This window comes from Cygnus atratus, chromosome 3 (genome assembly GCF_013377495.2).
Source record: "Cygnus atratus isolate AKBS03 ecotype Queensland, Australia chromosome 3, CAtr_DNAZoo_HiC_assembly, whole genome shotgun sequence".
NCBI classification, from domain to species: Eukaryota; Metazoa; Chordata; class Aves; order Anseriformes; family Anatidae; genus Cygnus; species Cygnus atratus.
In genome coordinates, this window is record NC_066364.1 from 3,526,664 (window position 1) to 3,550,760 (window position 24,097).

Sequence of the window (24,097 nt, forward strand, 5' to 3'; positions counted from 1 at the left end):
GGGGGGGTGGAGGAAAAAACAAAAAAAAAAACGAAAAAAAAAACAAAAAAAAAAAACCAAACAACAACAACAACGAAAAAAGAAATTTAAATTAAACTCGCCCCACCGACCGCATTTTGGCCGGACCCCCCCCCTCGCCCCCCAAGGCGAGACCTCTCCGGCCGCCGCTCGCTGCGTCTCCATCGGGGGAGAAGGGAGTCGGGCTTCGGGGTTTTTGGTTTTTTTTTGTTTTTTTTTTTGTCACCCCGCTCCCCCGTCGTCGTCGCCGCTCTGGATTGTGCCCGGGGAGCCGGTCGGGGTTCGGGGGGGCCCGCGGCGAGATGTACCAGAGCTTAGCCATGGCGGCGAACCCCGGCCCCCCGGCCTACGAGGGGGCAGGTGGCTTCATGCACAGCGCGGCCGCAGCGTCCCCCGTCTACGTGCCCACCACGAGGGTCACCTCCATGCTCCCCAGCCTGCCGTACCTGCAGAGCGGCGGCTCTTCCCAGCAAGGCAGCCCCTGTCTCCAGCCACTCCATCTGGACTCAACCCGGAGCCGAAAGCGCCGCTTACAACCCCGGATCGTCCCACCCGCCCGTGTCACCTCGGTTCTCCTTCTCCACCAGCACCCCCATCCCTGCCACCTCTTCCCGGGAGGCTGCGGCGGCTTACAGCAGCTCCTTGAGCCTTTCTGCTAACGGGAGGGAGCAGTACGGCCGGGGCTTCGGCGGCTCCTACTCCAGCCCGTACCCCGCCTACGTGAGCCCCGAAATGGCCACCACCTGGACTTCTTCGCCCTTCGACAGCCCCATGCTCCACAACCTGCAGAGCCGAGGGACGCCCGCGGCCGCCCGGCACGCCAACATCGGTGAGCGCAGCAGCCCCCGGGGCAGGGATGGGATGGTGTACGGTGGGATGGGATGCTGTCCGTTCTCATGTTTCCCCCCCCCCCCCCCCGTTTTCATCAGCGCGACCCTGTTTTAGGAGGGTGGGATTGAGAAATTTGTGGGTTTTGAGCTCCTGGGGATGCAGAATATTGGGGTCCTCACGGCACCAGCTGCACCCCAAGCATGCGCTTTCACTGCAACGTCGCAAAAAGTCCTCGAGGCCACAGTTGCAAGAAATAATCAGAATTTAAATGAAATTTGGGTAGGCCAGGAGCTGCAAGAATCGCGTGCCGAGCTCCCGTGGAAGGGTTTGCCCCACAGATAGCTCCGCAGGCATTTCGGGGCCGCGGCGGGGATGGCCTGCGGGAGCGCAACCCTGGTGGGCAGCCCCTTCCTGGCTTGATTTGGTGCAAAAGGGGGAAATTTAGGGATGGAATTAACCAGCAAAGTTTGGTGTGTGAATCCCAGATCTCGCTCTCGGGCCGCTTTGTGTTACGTCCTTTTTGCAGCTGTTGGATGGATTGGCGAGGCCGGGGAAAGGGAAGGCGAAGGGAAACTCAGTGCCGAGGGGGAGAGGTGAGAGAGAAGAAGAAACGTACCCGAATCCATTAGCCACAGCCTCTTGCACCCCTTTTGCTTTTTGCGGGGGGGGGGGCTGGGGGGGGCTCAGCACATCTGGGTGCCCCAGCTCTGGATTTCGGGGTCTCCCTGCCCAAAATCCCACCCGGGTTTCTTGTGCTGATCCCTGTCTTGGAGCCGAAACGCTGATTTCTGTAAGCGCCCTGGTCCTAAGACCAGAAGTTGTTCCCGGAGGCTTAAAATATTGCTTTTGTATTTTGCATGGAAGAAAAAGGCAACATGGGGAGGAAAGCAAGGCTGTGGGGCTGCTCCCCCAGACCCATTTCTGTTCCCCACCACCCCTCTGTGGGGGCTTCGCTGCTGGCACCGGAGTGAAAAGAAATAAAGGCGCTCGGAAGCAAATGCCTCAAATTTGGCCGACGATATATTTTAGGGTTGCACTCAGGAGGGTAAAACTTTCCCTTCAGCAAGGTTTTCTTAATCTTCAGAGTTATTTTAAGGCGTTATAGGAATGAAACTTGGGTGTCGGTGAAGGCTTGGCCTTGCCATTGCCTTTTGCGTTTCTTCGGGCATTAAGAAATTGCGTAAAAATGGGGAACTCAGCTATAAAGATAAAGCTTTGGTCAACCAGGCAGGGATTTTGGGAAGGCCTGCGGTGGCAGAACGTGTAGGAAAACCAGGAACTATTGATTTGTATCACTGAGGACAGTCGTGCATTTTCATTCGATTTCAGTGCCCATCTCTTCCTTGGGGGGAAAAAAAAAAAAAAATCACGTTTTTGCAGCGGTCACTGATGGGCTCTTAGCAAGAAAAATAACTTAAAAATGAAATATTCAAGATGAAGCATTGCAGCTGCAGAAATACTGGGTTAGCTTTTAAGGTCTGTGGTGTTTTTGGGGTTTGGGGATCAGTTTATGTTGCCGGTCCCGTGGACGGAGCCTGCCTCTTGGTGCTCTTCGCTCGAGCTTTTGCGTAGCATGAGGGAGATGGGATGAAACGGCCTGAAAGGCACCGAGCCTAAAAATTCGGGATTCAAACAGAAAAGGGGATTGTGTGGAAGGCAGCTCCCCAGTGGGTAGCTCCGGGCATGGTGAATCCCAAGATCCTTTCTTTGCCTTTCCTTGGGAGCGGGGATATTCTTATTCTCTGCACGCTGAGAAACACAACCCTTGGCGCAAGGCTTTGCTGCACCCAGGGATTTTTGCAGCGCTTTCGTTTTCCTCCAGTGATTTCCTGGAGAAACACCACCTTCGGACAGTGCTAATTGCAGAGCAGCCAGCCGTTACTGTAATATTAATTAGTATTACTATTTAATAATGAAGGTTAAGTCCATGCAGATGGAGCTGGAATTGCAGACTCAGACGCGCGGTCTACGCAATTGGGCATGGCGCTTATTTTCCACTGATAAGCAATGCTCCAGGAAAAGTTTAGTGAAACTTTAGTGAAACTGCATTCAAAGGTGATAAAAAAAAAAAAAAATGATACTAAAAGATATATGTTCTCGCTTTTCCCTAATAGGAGAATTTGGGGTTAAAAAGTGCCAAAGCAGCTCAGTGGTATAAAACGCTGGGGAGACTGGGGACATAAATAAATCACATGGGCATATATAAAATAAAACCACCCCTGTTCAGCAAACTCGGGGTTTGGAGGTACGTCTGGGGATCATTTCCTTACCCTGAAGGGCAGGATCAGACCCAGCAGCCGTGAACTTGCCCCGGGGCATGGGGCTGGGGCGAATTCCCCAGCTAAAGAGGGGCAAAATATCCTCCAGGAGACGTCCCCGCCACCAAAATCTGCCCCCAGAGCAGCCGGGGGGTGTTTTTGCCCCGTTCCCCCCTTGCTGGGGAGAGGTGAGCACGAACAGAGGCAATGCACTGGCTTTTACGCAGGGGATGGGGGGGCCAGATCCAGCTTTCCCATCCCCACCCCATGCACTTTTGTTTTATTTTTCCCCCTTCAGCTGCAAACTTGTGTAAAACTGAAGGATTTTTCTTTTTTTGGGGTAGGTAGGGGGTCTTTTTTTTTTTCTTCTTTTTATTTTTCTGTATTATATATATATATTTTAGGAGGCTGAATTTTGCCGCTGCGGTCGGGAGCGAGCCGGGGCACGGGGCACTTTGGCTGCCTTTGCATTTCGTTTTGCCTTTCACCGAGCCAGGAATCCCCGGCCAGGCTCCGCGGGACCACATCTGCGAAGATCAAAGCCCCCAGCAGATGCAGCCATCGGTCGGAAAATGCTTTTTTTTTTTTTTTCCTTTTTTTTTTTTTTTTTTTTCCTGCTGCTGGGAGATCGGGGAACCAGATCTTACGCTTTCCCACTAGGGATGCGAAGAGCTTGGCGGGGTAGCATCCCCGGGCTGGCATTTCGTTTCCAGTGACTCGCCCCATTTGTCACGTCCCCCTGCCCCACCAGCCGATGCCCCAGGGCAGCGGAGGGAGGGCCGAGGTCTGGATTTCGCAGGGGTGCTCGAAGGCACCGCTCCCAACGCGGCGGCTTCGGGGTGAAAGCATCCCGCCATGCTTCTCCCTCATCTCCTTCCCCATTTGCAAAAATCCCCGGTAAAGGCAAATGCATCATCTGCAGCCCTCCGACGCGACAAGCTGCTGTGCTCTCGTCACCGGCTGACAAGGAGAGAGGTCCCCAGCCCCACAGCCCCGCAGTTTTGGGGACAAAACCCGCAGGGCTACGGGATGGGGAGACACGATTCAAGCTCGAGCGCGCAATTTATTTTTATGCCCTTCCCCGTCTCCCCAAACAGCGTATTTAAAATTGCAAATAAAGCAATGATAATAGTAAAAATATCATCGTCACGCTGCATCACCCTTGTTAATGATACAGCTCCATCCGTGGAAAGGGAGCTTTAATTACTGAATACAATCATACATGTTGTATAGAATAGTTGTGGTGTGGTATATAATACCTATAATATCATGTATTATATCATATCCATATATACTTTATATAATACATGATTATTTTCTTTCACAAAGCAGCAAAATTGAAGGCAGTGGGCAGTGGCGCTAAATCAAAGATTTATTAAGCCAGGGTGAATTATTTTTTTCTCCTCTGCACACGCACCCACGTGCATTTTTATCCCCCATAACAAAAGCAGCGATTTCTTTTTTTAAGAGGACAGCCCGTGTTTCACTCTCTCCACATTTATTTCCATCCGTTTTGGGTAGAAAGAGGCAAAATCCTTGGAAAGAGAGAGGAGCGTGTATCAGGCAGTGTTTACCAAAGGAAATTGGACCCGATCCTGCTGTCTCCGTGCTCTTCTGATGATGGAGAAACCTTGGCTCGGCAGGCAGAGGTGCTCCCTGGTGATCCCAAACGGGGCCAGTTATTTCGAAAACCCCGACGGCTGCAATATTTCGGGGGCTTTGAGATGTTTGCCTTGGGAAATTCCCCCCCCCAGCGATGCGCCGACCTGCAAATAAATCCCAACCCAGGTGAAAACGCAGCAGGCGCGCGGCGAGATGCGCGAGGTTTTGTGCCTGGAGGTCGGCAGCTGCGGGGGGACGTGCGCAGGGAATGTTCAAAAAATGGGTGAAGAAAATGTAATTTCAAGGAAAATCTAATTAAAAAGCCTTTAAGAGCGTAGCTGAAGTAGCAAACCCCAAACTTTCCATGCTTTCTTATCCTCACAGGGCTCCGGATTGAATTTTTTGCTCATTGAGACCCACAGAGCTTTGCGTGCATAGGGAAAAGAGATGTAAACAGACCTCGTTTTTGGAGCTTTTGTCCCCAAATTCCCTTCCTTGCACACCAGCCCAGTGTGTCCTTCCTTATAGTTCCCTTACAGAAAAGAGGGTGCAGAAACGGAGTGCTTGGGGATGTCTCTGCACTCGGGAGACATCCTTTGCGGGGGAAGCACCGCGCATATTGCGTGCTTTGAGGCTTTTGCACCCCTTTTTTATAAAAAAAAAAAAACCTGTTAGGCTCCTGCCTCCCCTTTGTGGCTGGCTGCTGCCTGCAAAACCAGGCAGGGACGTGAGTGGGGGGGCTCCGATCCTGGGCTGAAAGCGGCCGGTTTTGTTGAAATGCCGATTTTTGCAAGGTGGCCGCGCTGCCGTAACCCCTCGTGCGTGTCGGCGAGGTTGAGCTGTCCCCGTCCCGGCTCCCTTTTGGGGGGGGATCGTGTGTAATTATGCCTGTGGGGCTGAGGATTGGGAATATTCAAATATTCGCCTCGTCGATGGGTCCTGAGCTCCCGCTGCCTTCTGGCTGTCTGGCAGGAAGGTGCAAAACCGCCTTTGGTGCGCGACTGCGAAACGCTGCTTAAGTAAGCAGGGAAATAGGTGAGAACGTGCTTTCGCATCCCAAATGACGCCAAATTACACAAGCAAATTTCACCGTGATGTCTGGTGGAGGTTTGCTTGGTTTGGGGGCGAAGAAAAAAAAAACAAAAACCTTTGGGTCAACGTTGGCTCTCAGCTGCCTATTAAACCTCCAGTGGCATGCCAAAATATTAAGTCCCTCTAACCTTCTTTACACGATCGGTCGCAGCGACCAGTCCAAGCTGTAAATACATCCGTAATGACAAATTAAACCCAATTATCTGCCATTCCTGAGCAGTGAGGTCCTCAGACGCGGGTGCTCGCCTGTGTGTGACAGCGGCTGAAAATAATTTGGCCGTCACTGCCTCTCGTAGTGGGGGACGAGCGGCTTTGGGGCTTTTTTTGGGAACCCTTTTGCTGTTGAAGCGTGCCGAGCGACGCCGTGGATGTTTTGTTAGGGCTCATACGGGGTGGTTGCAGGAAGGGGCTTTTCTTGTTGCTTTTTCAGGTCATTTCCCACTGGAAAAGCAAAGCACGGAGGAGAAATCCCCGTGGCAGGGCTGCGTTTGCAGCCTTTCCCCCGTGCTCGAGCAAAGCTGGCGATGCACTTGGTCGCCGTTTCCCTTTCCCTGCGCTGAGCTGGAGCTGGGGTTTCTCCTCCAGGCAGCTCAGAGCCGGGCGGCCGCTCGCAGGGACCTGGGCAGAGACTTCCCAGGCTGGCCGCACATCTGACCCCGTCAGCAGCGCTGAAACATTTCAGCCTTCTGCTTTTGGCAAGGCCTGGGTTGTAAAGCCAAGGCTGGGGGAGCATCAACTGGAAGCGAAAATCATTATTTTTACCCAAGAGATGCCCGGTGTACTTTTTTTTAAATTTTTCCTTAGTTATTTCCCCGCACAGAGATGGCTTTGGGTAATTTTCTTTAGCGGCTCTGGGCACCTATAGCTCTTGTAGGGTTCACGCTCTGCTTGGAGGGGCAAAATTGTGTCCTTCTCATGCCTTTCTGCTGCTGAAATCAGCTGTAGGGGATGCACAGAAATGTCTCATGCCCCTGTCTCTATGCCCAGCCCCAGCACGCTGCCTCATGCCTCAGTTTCCCCCTGGCTTTCACCAGGTATTTCCAGCCTGCTTTCAGGAGGGGAGCTGGAAATACCTCCCCTCCTGGCGGGCACCGAGTTTCCCCCTGGATTTACAGCAGGGATGTTGCTAGGACCAATCCTGCTGGTTTTGCCCAGGCCGTGCTTACAGGATCAGCCCCCCCTCGCTAAACAAATTCAGTACGGGCTGTGGAAAAAAAAAAAAAAAAAGCACAAACTAACAAAATAAAAACAAAACCAACCAAGCAAACTTGAGGAGCTTGCCCGCTCTGAGCTGAAACCATCCCAAAAGGAGGTTCGCCCAGGGCTGTGAGATGCTGCAGGATCAGGCCCGTGCAAGAAGCTTCCCTAGGGCAGGAACCCAGCCCCCTGCAAGCTATTTGGGAACCTACAGCTTTCCTCGGGGAGGTGAAGGCTGTTGGCCAGGAAAGCTTCCCAGACGCCAGCAGCACCTTCCTTTTTCCATCTTGGAAAGCAGCCGCTCGGTTTACGTGGTGCAGCACAAAGGGATTTGCTGTTTTATTTTTATTTTTAGCGACCCGCAAAGCTGGCGAGCCCCTTATCGGAGCCAGCTGGGCTCGCGCGGCCTGCGCCAGCCTTGAGAGGGAGTCGGAAATTTGGCTTGTTTGTGAGGGAGGGGAAAAAATAATTCATGGAAAGTCAGGGAAAGCAAGTTTTCCATCGGCAGCAGAGGTGGGGATGGGGCAGGCAGACCAGGGGTGCGTGGGGCTGATCCCATGTCTCCTACAGGGCCTGGTACCAGCTGCTTCTGACTCTGGGATAACAAAATCCCTGCCTGGGAATGTTTCCTCCTAATCCCTGGGAATGAGGCTGGTGTCTGCTGGGGAGCATCTCAGGAGAGGTCCTGGCGCTGCCCTCCCCAGCCTCCTCGATGCTGTCTTGGGGCAGCCGTCCCCCCGGGCTGTCCTGGGACGATGCAAATATCCCCAGGCAGCTCCCTTTTGGCTCTCTCTTGGCTGCTTTTGTGCCTCGTTCCCTTTGGTGAGGCTCGCTTTTCCTCCGGGCTCCATCATCCGGAGCCGTGGCGTTACACGTGAGGCTCTGTTTTTGCAGGGAGGCAAAGAGGCAGCTTTTCCGGACAAGAAGAAACCTGGGAACCCCCAATTCCTAGGTGCTCGTGCTCCAGAGGAGACATAAAAATATATGATTTAAAATCCTATGAGTTTCCAAGTCAAGCTGTTGGGTTTGCAGGCCATGTAGCCATCATTATTTAATTAATATTCAGAGCTCGCAGTGCTGGGTGAGGAGGTGAGCCCCAGCCATCAGGACTCCTCCGAACGACCCTTTTGGCCCCAGATGTGTGAGAGGGCTTGGGGAAGGGCTTGCTGGCCCCAGGGGCTCGCTGCTGGGATGGATGCAGATCTGGGACATGCCTTGGTGATTCCGAGCAAGAGGGAGGCAGTTGGCTTGTGGGATATCTTCTCCTCCTGGCCTCCTGGGCTGGGAGGATGACCTCGTGCCCAGGGTCTTGGGCATGACCAAGGCTTCTCTCCAGGAGCTGCCTATGTCCTGCCCCTCATCGTTTCACAAAGAGGGGGCAGGCTGCATGCCCCCTCGCCTCCCCTCCCCAGCCATTTATATTTCTAAGCCAACATCCCGTCGCCTCCCTTCACGAGGAAATCAATAACAACGGGTGAGCAGGTTAATTATAATCACAGAATAAACGCCACGGTCTCAAAGTTCACTCCACTTGAGCAGCGTTTCAAAACGAGTGGACGACGCCAAGAAACTTTCATTGATTCCCCTGGGGCAGGTGTGGGAGTTTGAACCTGTCCCCAAGCTGATCTGATTCAAGACTACTCAATTTTGCTCCTTATCTCGACTTTCGCCTATCTTATAATGTCTGTTATTTTAGATAAAAAGTCCAATCAATTGAGGTAGAAAAACTGCAAGTTGTATGTTGCCCTGATAAGTCAGGTACCTGCCGTTTTGTTGGCCTGGGCTGCAGTTTCTGGGCTTGCCGAGCGCTGACCTCTGCAGATACTTTATCGCAGAATCGCTCCGTCCTCCACCCCTGCTGACTTTACTGTCCAGAATAACGATTAAAACAGGAAAAGAGGACGGCCGGGGGTCAGAGCACCCAGCATCCCATATGCCGTACCAAACACCTTTCTGTTTGTGCTTGGCTGCCATCCCATAGAGAGGCAAGGATCCGACCTCGCTGGTTTTGGTGGGTTTTGGTCAGCCCACAGGGTCTGAACAAAATACTGGGGCAGGGCTTGAATATGCACCTGAAGATTTCTGTTAAGGTTGTCATGTTCAGAGAGGGCTTGGGCATATTATACAATGTATAGACTACATATTTCATATGTTCCTATATGTGGTATATATATATTTTATAATATATAAAGTATGTACATACACAGTATATTTATACTTTAGAATATATAAAGTGTGTGTTTGTATATATGTGTGTGCATTATAGTGGTGTACACACGCATATATATATATATATATATTTCTATACAGCTATGTTCTGCATAGCCATAGAAAAATAATTCTAACATCAAAAGCAAAGACAGCTGATTAGAGATGACTCCTAGATGGCTAAAATAGCATTCTTAAGGACACAGTAAGTGTATATCTACACTGAATATATATGTCTGTATATATGTGTGTGTATATATACATACAAACTCACACACACTAATAATACAGTTGTGTTTCCACAAGGGATTTTGGCCTGATTCAGATAAATATTTTTCCTCTGATCTGCACTAGTCTGGAAAAAAAATATATAATAATAATAAAAAAAAAACACTGAGTTTCTGGAGTAGCAGGGTTACAGAAAGGCAGGTTGGAAGGAGTGTCAGGAGATCTCTAGCCCCCAACCTGCCCAAAGCCACTTGAATTAGCTCAGGCCAGCTGTGGCTTTGTCTTGATGTTTGGAAATGCCCAGGGATGGAAATGCCCTCACCTCTCTGGGCACCTAATCCATGTCCTAATGAAAAAGCTTCTCCTAATGCCCTGCTGTGAGCATATATCCGCATAGCTTCCCTCGTTATATCTTTGTAACGACCCCAAGCAGCACCACTTGCCTGGGCCTTGACTTTGGTCCACCTGGGCCACCCCTACAGACAGACAGATGCTCTCCCTCAGACAGACAGATGCTGCAGGAGGATGTATGACCACAGACCATTGGGTTCCTGTGGTTTTAGGTGTTTCGGCTCACCCACCGTGCTGCAGGTGGCCAACCAAGGCAGGCCAAGGGCACGTGAAGGCTGTGTCATACTTGATGAATGTGTGCCAGGTGCCAGACATGGGCACCGGGCCTGGCACACCAGCAGCCGTAAGGCTACAGAGCTTTCCTTGGCTTTGACACTCTCCATTTTCTCCCCATCATCCCTGCAGTAATCAAAGGAGAGCTAAAGCACGTGCATGTGAAGATGGGATGTATTTCAAGGGGGAAAATGCTGTGGCTCTTTTTCCTTTGTCTAGTGAGAGAAAGACCATTTCCAGGTCCCTGCTGCCAAACAGCCCCCAGGCTGTGGATGGCCCCATCCTGGCCATTCCCTGAGCTCTCCATGCTAATCTGAGATTTGTTAAAAATATTTGGACAGTCGATAAGCAGAGGAATCTCCTGTTTATCAGAAGAGCCTCAGATATTTACAAGTGTAAGAATTGTAAGTAGGAGTAAGAAAGGGGAGGTCACCTTGGTGGGTGGGATCAGGCCTGCGTCCCAGCAAAAGAAAGCAGGCCTTGGAGATCACTTACACACAACTTCACAGGCAGCACAAGTTGCTGTAGGACACCACTCTGCCATCAAAGGGGTGGCCAGCAAGTGCTCTGCCCAAAATCAGCTTTTGCTGTTGTTTTTTTTTAATATTTTTTTTTTTGCGTAAGCTTTCCTCAGGATCTGATGGAGGGCCTCAGGCCTGCTGGTGAGCTGCTAGGGATGGGTGGGGAGAAGGAATGGGTTTGCCTTTTCTGACTGTAGTGTGGGGTTGTGCCCATTTAGGATGCTGGGGTGACTGGGATCTAACAGTCTGGCTGTGTTTCTGTCATCTGAACAGCCCCCATCCTGCATGCATATGCATGTAAGTGGCCATATATGAGTGGTGTTCATGGCGGACATGGAAAAAGGAGAGCTTGTCTCCACTGCAGCATGGACAGAGCTTGTTGGGCCTTCCCCCCGTGCAAATACAACCCAAGGGGAGCTGCAGGCTTTCTCCTGCCTGGCCTGCTGCCCACTTTTTGGGTCTGGGCCATGCTGCTTCAGCATGGGGGTGACCACCTCTCCGTGCAGCTGGGGTACAGCCTCTGGGCTTGTGAGATGGTGGCTCTGGTGTGGTGGAGAGCCCTTCCCAGTGGCCACACTGGCCAGCCCCCAGTACCACCTCTTGCTCCTTCCCAAAACTACACACTGAGATGTCCCCGGAGCCCCAGGCCTGGTGTTTTCCACCTTCCCCTGTGTGGGCACGCGGTGAGGCATGGAAGAGCCTTTGCTCCTGCTCCCAAGGACAGAGCTGAGACTGAACTCAAATCCAGGCCCAGGCTTTGACCAGCCTTCCCTTCGTGTACCTCTAGCACATGATCTCAGCTGGTCCCTTGGCTGCTTCTACCTCCACTGTCCTTCAGGCTGGGGAAAACATATCCATGAAGGAAAGGAGTATGCTTGGCTGTTGGCAGTGGTGTGTGCCATAGACCTTGGCTTGCTGCAGGCAGAGCGGGGAGCTTTGCAGGGGAGGGACGCAATGTTCCCTTTGCCTTGACGTGAAACACTTGGCTGGGAACGGTCGTGCAGGAACAGTCTCGGTGTTTCATGAGGCAAGAGATTTCTTTGCCTTCTCAAAAGTGGCGTGTGGCTCAGGCAGATTATAGGTGAAATGCTTCCTGAGCAATTAAATAGGGGCTGTAGGTCTGCATGGGGAAAGCTACTCGCTCTGAGCAGCCAGCTGAGGGACCAACCATTTTACACACGTCAGATAAACCCCAAAACATTCAGGGACAGCATCAAGCCCTTTCTGTGAAGCTTCACAATGACGCATTTTGCTTGAAACAGCATTTCTGGTTAACACTGGGGAAATTGCCTCCTTTTCCATTCCCTGTGGATCAACAACCACACAGGGGATGTCTTCTGCTAATCCAGATGATGGGAGGGTGAGAGCCGCAACCAGCTCACTGATGGGCACTACTCAGGCAATGTCCTGCTTCCCCTTGCCAACCTTGTGCATAGGTCCCATTGGTCTCTAAAATAGTGGGTAACTGGACGAATTTCCCCCAAATTCTGTCAGCGGGGAAACATGCAGAGAAGAGGAGGGGTTAAAAGAAAAAAGAAAAAAAAAAGCCAATGGGCAGAACCTGTTTTTACAGAAACATCCTCAGCTCTGGTAGCTGATAATGCACATGGGCTTTCTGATCTCCATCTGCATGCCACGCTGATGATGTCCCCATAGAAAAAGGAAAGGCTCACAAACAGCTTTCTCTTGGCTGCAGAGCTCTCTCAGGCATAAATCTGGGCTCTTTTATTTTCGATCACTCCCTGCCTCTTCTGCTTTTGTCTCTCCTTGTTTTCTGCTGCTCTGTTTTCCTTTCTAGCCCTGTACTCAGACACAGCACTGGAACAAGAAGCACTTTTAACAGCTGTGATCTGACCAGAAGGTTTTTGGCATTTTTTCTTTTTTATTTTTTTTTCCATAAAGCTGCAGTTCCTGTAGTCATACAATTCATGGGAGAACCTCAACCCATTTAAAAGAAAGAGATGTGACTTTCTGCTCCACTCGCTGCAGCAAAACGCTTATTAAAGGGACACCCAAAGGCTTGAATGGTAGGAAGGATTTCCATACTGTCTCTTTTTTAATAGGAACAATCTTGGGATTTGGGACAAACCATCCTGAGTAGCCAAGAATGGTAAATCCCATTTCCTGCTGCCATGCTGTTGTGGCTGCCCCTCGAAGCAGAAGGTGCTGGTGGCTTGGGATCCTCTTGGAGCCCAAGGTGTCCATGTGTCCGAGGGACCAGTGTCCTTTGCCTCAGCTGTGAGTGCCCCTGAGAGTCCATTTGGGATTCTGTATACACAGGAACGTGGCTCTCACCTCTTATCATAACAAATTGTTTTAGGAAACTGCTTCTCTGCAGGGAGAACTGCTCTCAGGCTCTGTTTAGAGCCTCTAAGTGCCTGGCTGTGTTTGAAGGACAGCTTCTCCTTTGCCGAGTTGCTTCACTGGGTTGAGAAGACACTTCTGCAGGGGGAAATGTTGATATTAAATATCCCTCCATCTGTAAACAAAACTCCAGTGCTATATTAATGGAAGTCTCTTTCTCCCCAGCAAGTAGAGAGAGGGGGTGAGGGCAGGAGGGGGCAGAAGAAAGGAGACAACCTCGTTGTTGTTTCTCAAGCAGAGACAACCAGATCTCACCCAAACTAGTGCAAGGAGGGTTCTTTGTCCCCTTCTGGACGCTGGTTTGGGAACAAAAACTTATAAACTGGCTGCTGGCTTTGAACTGGAGGAGTCAAAACCTCTCCGTCAGACGTGCTTTCACTCTTACCATTCTTTTGGGTTCTGATACCTCAGGTTCACCTGTTCAAGATATCTCTCCAAGGCTTCCAAATTTAAGCTTGCTAAAGACCTAGGAATGGATATGCTGGCAGAGCTGGGGTTTGCAGAGATGCTGGAAGGATCAGAGGGGAGTTCAAGTCTCCCTTCAGACTCAAGCCCTGGGCATCCTTCCCCTGCTTCCCAGCTGTTGTCCACAGGGACCTGATTCTCCTGGTTGGGAAGGCAGAAGTACCCAGACTTGATATCCTTGGCCAGAGATGCTGTCACATCCTAACCATGCTGGAAGAAGTGCCTGTAGGTGTGGGCTGGCCGGCAGCTCCCAGTTCTCTTTTCATCGAGCTCTGCGTTGTCCTCCCTGGCTGATCTCTGTGGACCTGGTGGTGGATGTAAAGGGCCGCTCCCAGTGACTAAGAGCCATGAAAGGCCACCTCCAAGAATGCTTTTCCCCTAACAGACCCCAGTGCCCCACTTCAGAATCGCTCCCGGCTCCCTAGGGACTAAGCGTCCCATTGTGGAAAGCATTCCTGACATTAGCATGCTCAAGGCCTCACCCAAGATTAGGAGACTGTTGTGCAACATTCAAGTGACATTTCCTGCCCTGGAGACCTTGCAGTCTTTGTAAGGGGTAGGTGTGAGGGGAAAAGGACCTCCTTTTATGTGGCAAGCTGGTGGCTGGGACAGGGACAGGCCCCAGTCCTCAACAGGCCGGCTTGTTCAGCACCATTTCACGATCTGATCTCACGTGAGAAGCTCCTTCATGGTCTTGGGGCAGGGTCTTATGAAGCATGCAGCAGAAAGCCATTAGCATTAGTCAACGCCAGGCTCAGGGACCCACCCCATAACAAGGCCTGAACTACCCCAAGACCGATATTATCTGAGATAAGGGCTGGGCAAAGGCACTTAGGAGAGCTGAGCATTCAGAGAGGAGCTTGAGACCTTGAGGCACATGTAGTGAAGGAGGTTATTCCTGCCATGGGCCTGTTTTCTCCTCAGCCCAGCTGGCACATACACGTTGTCCTCTCCTCGGCCTTGCTGGCCATACCTGGCTTTGGGAGAGGGAGCAGACCTTTCCAGGAGGACCTCCAAGCAGAAGGGCTGTTGTAGAGGTCACCGGCCGGACCCATAAATCTCCATTATCAGGCGGTGGCTCCTGTGCCGCGAAACGGAAATTGTTGCCCTGAGTGCGACTGGGGGAGCCTTTCCTTCCATTCCCATTGTTCGGGTCCCGCCGGGAGCCGCTCGGGCAATTTGCTGCCTGAATAAACGTTTCCTCTGCCGGCTGCTAGTGCGAGGAGAGGGAACGAATAAGTGTCAGGGGATCTCATAACGCCGGGATTTAGAGCTCCAGCCCCAAGACAGCAGCCAAAAAAACACTTTACTGCTTCTCCTGGGAATCCTCTGGTCTGTGGTGCCCCGTTATTAATAACAAAGGCAGATTAAGCAATGGGTGCACTTGAAACCCAGTGACCTCCATGCCCAATATAGCTCAGCCTTGCCCCTGGTTGTGCCCCTGGAGGAGGGAGGGAGGGAGGGAGGCAGGCGGAGGCCATGGCCCACACCTTCCAAAACGAGCAGCTATTGCGTTACCTAGATCTTGAACATCTGCCCGTGTCAAACTGCAGGGGTTGCTGCTGTTAAGGTGATACTTTCTTGGCATTTTGTAGATGCCCAGGTTTTCAAGAGCAGCTGGGATGGCTGGAAGGCCAGCTCAGAAGGCTCCCCTCCACAACCCCAACCCTGATTTCAGTGATGGTGTGAAATGAGAGCACCTCTTTTTGAAAGAAATCCAGTCCCTTGCCTTCCATTTCTCCACTGGCACCAAAACGAGTCACCCTTTCATTCAGGCATGCATTAAGCCTAAGTCGTCTTCCCTGAGCTGACATTCAGTCATTTCCATGACACACCCTTCTAGCCAGCACCTCTGCCGAGAGGAATTTGCCATCATCAGGCATACCTTGATGCAATATTTCTCCTCCAGGTGAGATCTAGTGAGGTCAAGGAGCTCTCCCTGCCCCAGCGGGGCTCTGTGAATGTTTTTAATGAGATTGCACTCCACAGATGTCATCTTCTGACTCAGCTCTGGGCGGTGTCCGCAGGGGACGCACCCATCCGATATCGCCCCGCGAGGGCCGCCGTCAGGGAGAGCCACCCATTGCGTGGAGCCGCCATGTGCCCTGCGAGCAAAGTCTGCTCCTTCGCGGTCTCCAGCTCCAGCGACTCCCAGTTGGTCATGTTCATGAAGCTCACCTTTGCCTGCAGCTGAGAGGAAGGAATCGCACAAATGCTGTTACTACAGAAGCAGAAAAGGTCTTCCAGAAACGTAAATTGGTGAAAGTCCCTCAGGAGAGAAGCTCCAGTCCAAATCCCCTGCAAACCCAAAAGAAAGAAAGAAAAAATAGCGGAGAATATAGCTCAAACAAATGCAGATGGACTGGGGAGAGCAAAGGGAGCAGGTCTGAAGACTGCTTTGTATTTTGATTTTGGATGGCAGATTACAAGCCAGGGAAAATAATATGGACCATGGAGCTAGGTTACAGTAGCAAATTTGATTATTATCAGAAAACAAAAGACTTACAGCTTGTCTGGTTTGGACTCCACAGGCTGTTTTCTTTAAAAACAAAAACATTTCCATACTTGACATTTCTTCTTATACCTATTTTGAGATACCTTCCTATTCAAGGGCTAGTCCAACTCTTAACATTTCTGAGGGACAGCTAGAAATTTTTTCCTTTTGTTTCTTTGATTAAAAGCCTTCGGATTTTGGTTTTCTGGTGGGAAATTCTCCAGGAAAGGAAACATTTTGTAATAACTCCCAAGAACAATTTAAATCAGTGAAGAGTTTTAACTATTATCTTTGGACTACCCCTGCTCAGCTCATTTCTCCCTGGATTGTGTCAAAGACTTTGTACTGAACTATTTTCAAAGATGAAAAGATTTTTTCATAAGATGAAAATTACCCCGAAAACATGTAATATAGATTTTTTAAGGTAAAATTATAATCAAAAACCTCAGCTACTTCTAAGAAAAAAAATAGCAAAATGTTTTCCTTTCTTGAGATTTTTCAAGGAAATGAGTTCTTTCCTGACTAGCTCTTCCAATTGCTCCTCTTTTTGAAGGAAGTTTATTTGATCTGGGTTTTGGCTGCGGCTCGGTGGTGATTTTAAAGGGGAAAGTGAGGCATGGTTACAGTACCACTGCATCCAAAACTCACCTGGAGGGATTCCCAACTTTCCTAAACCACCAGAACTGCACAAATGTAATGAGGGTTCCCTAAGCTGATTAGAAGACACTGGATTTCTTCTTTTCTGGCTCCAGAGCCCCTTAGGTGTACTCATTTCTCCTCTTCTAGTATTTCCTCATTGCCACATGGTGTAATCTCTTGTCATTTTTAGCCTGGTTTTCTAAGGATAACTAGGCTTACATGAATCCTTCTCTGTGTCTCTGTTTACTGGCCCCACTTCAGTCATTTTTTAATCCTTTGGTTGTGTTATGGTTATGTAGCTTCCCACAGATTTCCCAAAAAGAGCCTGCAGAGCAGAAGAGAGAACATAAGGCTGATGGTTGAACGTAACGCTTACAAGATATCAGAGAATCCACAAGGGATTGAGACGTAGATCCACAAAAAGTCAAATTTTGCTGGTTTGCCATTTGGGGAACTCTTGTCCTCCAGCAGAAAGTGAGATTTGTCTAACAATCAGGTGGGCAGGCAGAAAATAGAGCAAGTTGGACAGTAGTACTGGAAGAGTTAATGCTACGCTGGCATGTAATGGCTGAAGGCCCCAGTGCAAAGCTCTTGCCATCCTCCAAAAGTCTCGTGTGTTGCAGTATGTTGGAGATCAGGCTTTTTCAGCAGCATGGTTTATTCCCAGCCTGTTTGCCCTCTTCTTCTTCTCCACAACAAGTTTGTCATCTGGTCTTCCCCTCCTGGTGCCCGTAGCAGGACATGTGCGTGCCTCGGTCACCGTCTTTGGGTGCAGAGGGGATACAGGGGCAGGAATGGGTTTATCATGGAAATACCTGTGGATTCTTGCTGTTCAGGAGCTGCTTCTTGTGCAGAGAATAGAGTGACGGCATGTGAATATTTCTGGTTTTTGGCTCTCTGCGGCAATTCTGCACAGGGGCAGGTGGGAGCCAGGGGCTGCGGGGTGCACAGGCAGGATTTTCTCTGCTCACACATACTTGAGCTCCAACAGGGGATGCCTGGGCAGCTCCCTCCTCTCTGGGCAGTTCTGCTCCGTGGGTCCGGGCTCCTCTTTGTCCCCGGTCGCAGGCAATTCATCTGGGTTGCAAGCACGGCCGCTTGCCTGCCCTGATCTGTTTGCCCTGGCTATGTCCAATCTTGAAAACTGGATAACGTCAGAGCAGAAGGGAAGGTTTCTATTTCTGTCTCCCTGTATCTGTGTCCCAGCACATCCCTGCTGCCACACAGGTCCTTCAGCCAACACTGTATGGCAGGGAAAGGGGTTCCTCTTCCCTGTAATCTTGGGGGCTTCCCTGTGAAAGGAAGAGATGCTTCTTGCACCCTATAAAATCCAATTGTGATTTCTTTAAATGTCACTGCTGGGTTCAAATATTGAGAAGCAGAGCAGAAATTTAACGTAAAGCTGCTTAATTAACCGAATCTTTTCCTTTCTCTCCCGTCATGGCAGCAGAATTTTTTGATGACTATTCCGAGGGGCGAGAGTGTGTCAACTGCGGGGCCATGTCCACCCCGCTCTGGAGGAGGGACGGCACGGGGCACTACCTCTGCAACGCCTGCGGGCTCTACCACAAGATGAACGGCATCAACCGGCCCTTGTTCAAACCCCAGAGGAGGCTGGTGAGTCAGCATCACACGTGCGGCAAGGCTGCCTGCCAGGACGAGGCGAAAAGGCCTCGGCCAGGTGGAGATGGCGGGGGTATTTCAGCTCCTCGGGTCCCCATCTGGCCGGTGCAGGTGGTTTGGGACCGGATTTCCAAAATAAGCAGGATTACCTTGAGTTTGGTGAGCTGCAAGGCCTCGTACTGTCCAGACTAGTTGTGCAGAGACCTGATCCAGGCCAGGTGGTGGAAGGGGCCGCAGGGCACAGTGTTGGTCAACTAGAAAGCCAGCTATGCTTTAGTACCTCTGTGAGCATTTTAGCAGCAATGGAAACCCCTTCCAGCTCCACCACACCTCCAGCTGATCCTCTCTTACCCTCAGGACCATTATCCCCTGGGTCACTGCTGGCTGACCCCCTTCACTTCATGGTGGCCAGCCACCTCTCCTGGACACCCTGCTTGCTGTTCCCTTGGGCAAGCTGAAGCAGAGCTTGTGGGGCAGGTCAGGGCGTCCCAAAGGCTGTGGGATCGGGATGGGGCATGCATGGGGAATGTGGAATATCTCGGTGTTGATATCCTGCCTGTCCTGGCCTGTTTGGGTGAGGAGTTTTGGGAAGGGCTCTGCAGTCCGTGCCGCAGGGACACGGGGCTGTCCTGACCCCATGTAGCAAGGAGCCAGCAAGCCTTCCCTGGGGGCTCCTCATCATCCTGGAGGCTCCATCCCCAGCTGCCCTGCCCTCCACCTAGCCCAAACCCATCTCCGCTCAAACCCAGCCAATTCCCTGCAAGTGCCAAAAAATGGCACTTGTACTTTGAGCGCTGCCACCGGCCGCAGCTACCCAGCGCCCTCTTGTGAAAACCGCTTCGTGGTGATGGAGCCGAGCTCCACCACCAACTCTACCAGTAACTGGGCCAAGCTGGGCTGTCCTCGGCTCCAAGGGGACTGGGATCTGGGGACTGCCCACCCCTGGTTGCCCCAGAAAAGGACTGGATGCTCCCACAGCTTTTTTTTTTTTTTTTTTTTTTTGGGGAAGGGATCTCCTGCGTATCTGTTCCAGAGGGTGCTTAGTCCCTGCAAAACCTATCTCAGTTCTGCAGGGTATATACAACACTGCTGGCCAGGAGAAACATAATACCATCAGTGTCTGCAACCTGGCACCCAAGCCCTTGCCCTGTTTCATTTTCTGGTCTACATGTTATCCCTGGGCACTTCTGTGTGGTCAGGTGTTGCCGGCTGGGAACCAGACTTGGTCCAGTGCTGGCTACTGGAAATCTTGCCAAAATGGCCAAATTCCTGCTTTTTCTTCTGGAAAACAATTGCCGTGAAGAAAAGGGGGACACGTCTAGGGATATAGCATAGGGGGGTGGTTAAAGCAACGCCAGCTCCTCTACCTAAATGAATACATTCAGTATTTATTTTCAGAGCCCGAGATTTGCCAGAGAGCCCTGCAAGGGGAAGTCTTTGCCATTGCTGCAAGCTCTCTTCTAAGCTCCTCTTCCACTGACAAAGGTGGATAACTGAAGGCCTCTTAAGACCTCTGCTTTGAAGGTGCTGGGGAGAGTCAGGCAGGCTTGGAGGACGACGCTTTTTCTTCCTCCCACTGCTTCCAAGCTCACATTTGCTATTTTACATGGTCTCAAGCTCATTGTCTTCCTCCTGCGGTCTTTTGAGCCTAAACCAGTTCACTCAGACAGGGAAAAGACCTGTTCCCTGCAACGTTTAATTACTGGGGGTTCCTATTACTTATCCCTCTTTATCTTGAGGAAGACAATGCTGCTGGAAGCTGGAAGCTCTCTTTTCCTTATTAGAGAGGCAAGAGGGAGACCAGAGGACTTCCAGGGCCACAGCACCCGTGTGCCTGGTGGTGCTGGGAGAGGACAGGGGACCTGGAGCAAGCTCGTAGGGACCTGAGATGCTGCCGGTGGGAGCAGCGGAGGGTTGATGCTTTTTCTTCTTCTGTTTTTAATCCCAGTCGGCCTCCCGCCGCGTCGGCCTCTCCTGTGCCAACTGCCACACGACGACGACCACGCTCTGGCGCAGAAACGCCGAGGGAGAGCCCGTCTGCAACGCCTGCGGGCTCTACATGAAGCTCCACGGGGTAAAGCCTTCGTTGCTCTTATGGGGAGGGTGTGGATGGCACTGTGGTGGGGATTGGCTTCGGGGTACAGCTCTGTGCTCTCTTGTCTTGGTTTTCCTGATGACGATTTCCCTTGCATGGGTGCCCGGATAGTCTCTTCCTAATGGTGGGGGCTCCATGCATTCATGTCATGTCTGATAGATCTAGAAGAGTCCTGCTGGAGCCCAAGGCAAAGCAGGACTTCAGGATGCAAATATCCCATCCTTCTCCCACCAGTCAGTGGCAGTGTAGTGGCAGAGACAGAAAACTTCACCACCCTTGTGACTGCAGAAGAAAACCCCATTCTTCTTCTCCATTTTTCTCCCCGTTGCTACTCCTGTTTTTTAATACACTTCCATGCTCTCAAGGATTTCCAGTGCTTCAGAGCAGATAGGGGAGCATCCAGGAGAGATAGGTCAAAGCTGGAAGACACAACGGATGAGGGGAAGCTTTACCTGACCCCACAAATTGTTGCTAGGAATCCCAGCGTATTTCTGACTCTGAGGATGACTGGCTCAGTGGGATCAGTTGCATAGGGAGGTCCCCCAATGCAGATTTAGTAGTTTTCCAGAAAATAAGCATTGTCCAGAAAGACAGCTTCAGCTCTGAATTCAACAGGAAAGTAAATCAGATGGGCTGCTCCCTTCTGGTCTTAAAACTATCTCTCAATACCTACGCTGTAAAAAGCCCATCTGGTCCCACTTGGAAGCACACCTTGCAGCTTTGACATCTCTCTTCATACAGCAGTGCTGATTTCTGACTTTGGGCTCCATTTTGTTGTTGTTCGCAATTAAATCAGATAATTTTCAGATAATAAGGTCGACAAGGTAGAGCTGGAACCATGTTCTAGGTGACCACATGGACATACAGAAACCAATGTGCTTTTATATTTGCGTCCATAGGTTCCACGGCCTTTAGCGATGAGAAAAGAGGGCATTCAAACAAGGAAGCGTAAGCCGAAGAACCTTAACAAAACAAAGACGCCAGCAGGTAAGTGTTGAACAGGGGAGTTTATTGCGTGTATATGTGTGTGCTCGTGCTTCTGGCCATTTGTATTTATGTCCCAAGTCCAACACCCAACCACAAAACGGGCTGCGTCTTAAAAATGGGGAATGTCTGAATGCCTTTCAGCAGTAACAAAGCCTTTCCTGCTATTTTTTTAACCTATTTTTTTTTTTAACTTTGGGTGGGTGGGTACAGATCTGTACTGCTCGAGGTCCTTGGGAAGAGCCTGGCTTACCGCTCGCTTTCTCACAGGTCCATCCAGCAGTGAGAGTCTTACCCCGACCACCAGCTCCACCAGTAGCAGCAGCAGTGCCACAACCACCGAGGAAATGCGCCCCATAAAAACAGAACCAGGGCTCTCATCTCACTACGGGCACCCCAGCCCCATTTCTCAGGTATGCAGGGGTGGTGGGACAGAAATGGGAACTAGGATATGGTGAGGGGAGTATCCTCAAAACCTCCTCTATAGTAATAAAAGGTTGCCTCTTTTCAACCCAGGGATCTAGGATTTCACAGCAGGAGATCTATCCTCCGGGACAGTGTAAAAATACACATTTTTGTCATCATGTTTATAGCACAATGTGTTTTTTAATGACATGTAGCAGTTCTGAATGGACAACAAGAGGTAGCAGCCTTGATGAAAAAATGAAATTCCTTCTAGCTGGGCAGCTCTATGGGTCCCATGGCAAGAAAACACCCGTTCCCTCCATATGACTTGATTTGATTTGTCTTGAGCAAGGAAAACCCTGGCAATACTCTACTTCATCTGCACTGGCTGGCTGTGTGTTGAACGATATGAGAAATGCAGCGTGAGAACAAACTCATTTAGCCTAAATTTAAGTCCCTGTGAAGGTAAAGCAAGCCAGCGTGACGGCGGGGAGCTGCAGGGTGAGTGGGTGCTGTGTGCCACGTCCACCACTAGATGTCTTGGGAAGAGCCCTGCCTCCAGCAAGGCGTGCGTCCCGCTGAGCAGCACCCGCAGCTGGGAGCTGGTCTGGGAGCCTCTCTGGGTTGAATAACTGTGTTAAGGATTCCCATGGCACAGCACAGCTAAGAGACAGTGGTATGTGGTAGTTGCTCTCCCCTTGGGTTCATACAGGGAGCTGCAGTGTTTAAACAAAATGGGGGAAAAAATGGCATTGTTGGGCCGGACTGATCCTGCACCTGCAACCCTTTGCAGCGCTGCTATGTGTCCTGCAGTCCACAGGAGGGCATTTGTAAGCTAGGAGTGCCCGAAGCCGATGAAATCTCAAGCCTTGGGAGGCTAAATGATCATTCCTGTCATTTAGAAGAGAACACTATGTCCCGTGTGCAGAAATAGTAAAGAGCATGGTCCAGAAGAAGGACAGTCTGTCTGTCTGGCATCACATCTAAGCTGCAAACTCTAGCAAATCCTCAGATGTGTTGTTACAGTGGCACCAGCCCCACATACAGGGAACCAGAGGGTCCTCAATGGTTTGAAGTGTTGTTTACGGGATTTTCCTTTTCCCGTAGGCATTCTCAGTCTCTGCCATGTCTGGACATGGATCTTCAATTCACCCTGCGATTTCAGCCCTGAAGCTTTCCCCGCAGGCTTACCAGTCAGCCATCAGCCAGTCTCCACAAACCAGCTCCAAACAGGACTCCTGGAACAGCCTGGTCTTAGCTGAAAACCATGGGGACATCATAACTGCATAACCTGGTCTTCCACCCAGAGACTTCAGGCTGACCGGCTTGAGAGACAAAGAAGATGCCACATAATAATCAAGTCAATGTCGTTCCCCACCTCCCCTGCTCTCCTGCCTTCTCTCCCCTTTCGAGATGTTCCAGCAAAGAGGTAAAGAGGACTTATTTGAGGTGTAGGAGAGCTCTTACAAAAGAGACCAAGACTCAAATCTCAAAGTAACTGATGGATTTGAAGCCTTTCCCCCCTTTTCAACAAGCCTCTCTTTATTAGATTGTCACCACCTTCTACGAAATAGCCAGAAACAGAAAGATGGACAAAGCTTTGGGGTTTTATTTAAAAACATTTGCCATTTGAGACTTAGACAATGGCGGCACAGAGACGTTTTTTTCTTCTGTCACCATCCATTTGTTTCCCGACCAGAGGAAATGCCGTCGCCTTCTCATGACTGAAATTCAGTGATCTTCCACCAAATGGAGCCAGATCCAGAACAGTTTGGTGAACAGACTGCAGGAGACATGCTGTGGTGTCTTTAGTGGATTTGATATGATCTAGGGCAGAGGAAAAAGAGGCCCCCCTCCTCATCCTCAGCTCATGTACCTAGAGCATTACCTTCATTCTCCTAGATGGTCTGGAAACCTGATGAATGTCCGTATTTAATAGTAACTCCTTTCCTATTTATCATTACAATATCATGTGTTTCCAAAAGGTTGTTGTCAGAGCCTGGAGAAGGTCTGTCTGAAATCAAAGGGGGATTTTGGAAGGAGAAACCTTCTGGAAGTGGGTAGAGGAGACCCACGTTGGTCATCGAATCCTGGAGGAAAGTGTTGGGCTTTTCCTTACAAATAGCTACAGGCCAGGCTTAGAGAGTATTGTAGAGCACAGCAAGTGAAAGTTGCTCTTTAACGCTGCTGTGCTGTCACTTTTCAGACAGTTAATTTAATTATTTTGCATACTTCTCTGTTGTTTTTGATGTCATTGATGAAGTCCTATTGTCATTTATCTGTTGTTGTACTGTGAGTGCCCACTTTGCCCCTAACAGCAGGCTCGTGACCATTTTCCGTGTCCAACCCTTAAGGATTTCACCTTTCACAACAAGAAAACCCTTCAGCCTTTAATGGACGCAGGCAGGAGCCATCTTCTTTACCAAGCACATGCATGGACTTGCTTGCC

The 24,097-nt window shown here is 50.5% G+C and overlaps 1 protein-coding gene across 1 annotated transcript; it reads left to right on the forward strand.

Annotated features, from left to right (window-relative positions):
- The first annotated feature begins 320 nt into the window (after positions 1–320).
- GATA4 (GATA binding protein 4) lies at positions 321–22,938 on the forward strand. The gene is given in 7 exon segments (XM_035563683.1): positions 321–491; positions 493–847; positions 17,989–18,158; positions 20,113–20,238; positions 21,159–21,246; positions 21,514–21,656; positions 22,756–22,938. Coding segments are annotated over 7 exon segments (1,236 nt in total).
- Positions 22,939–24,097: the final 1,159 nt, after the last annotated feature.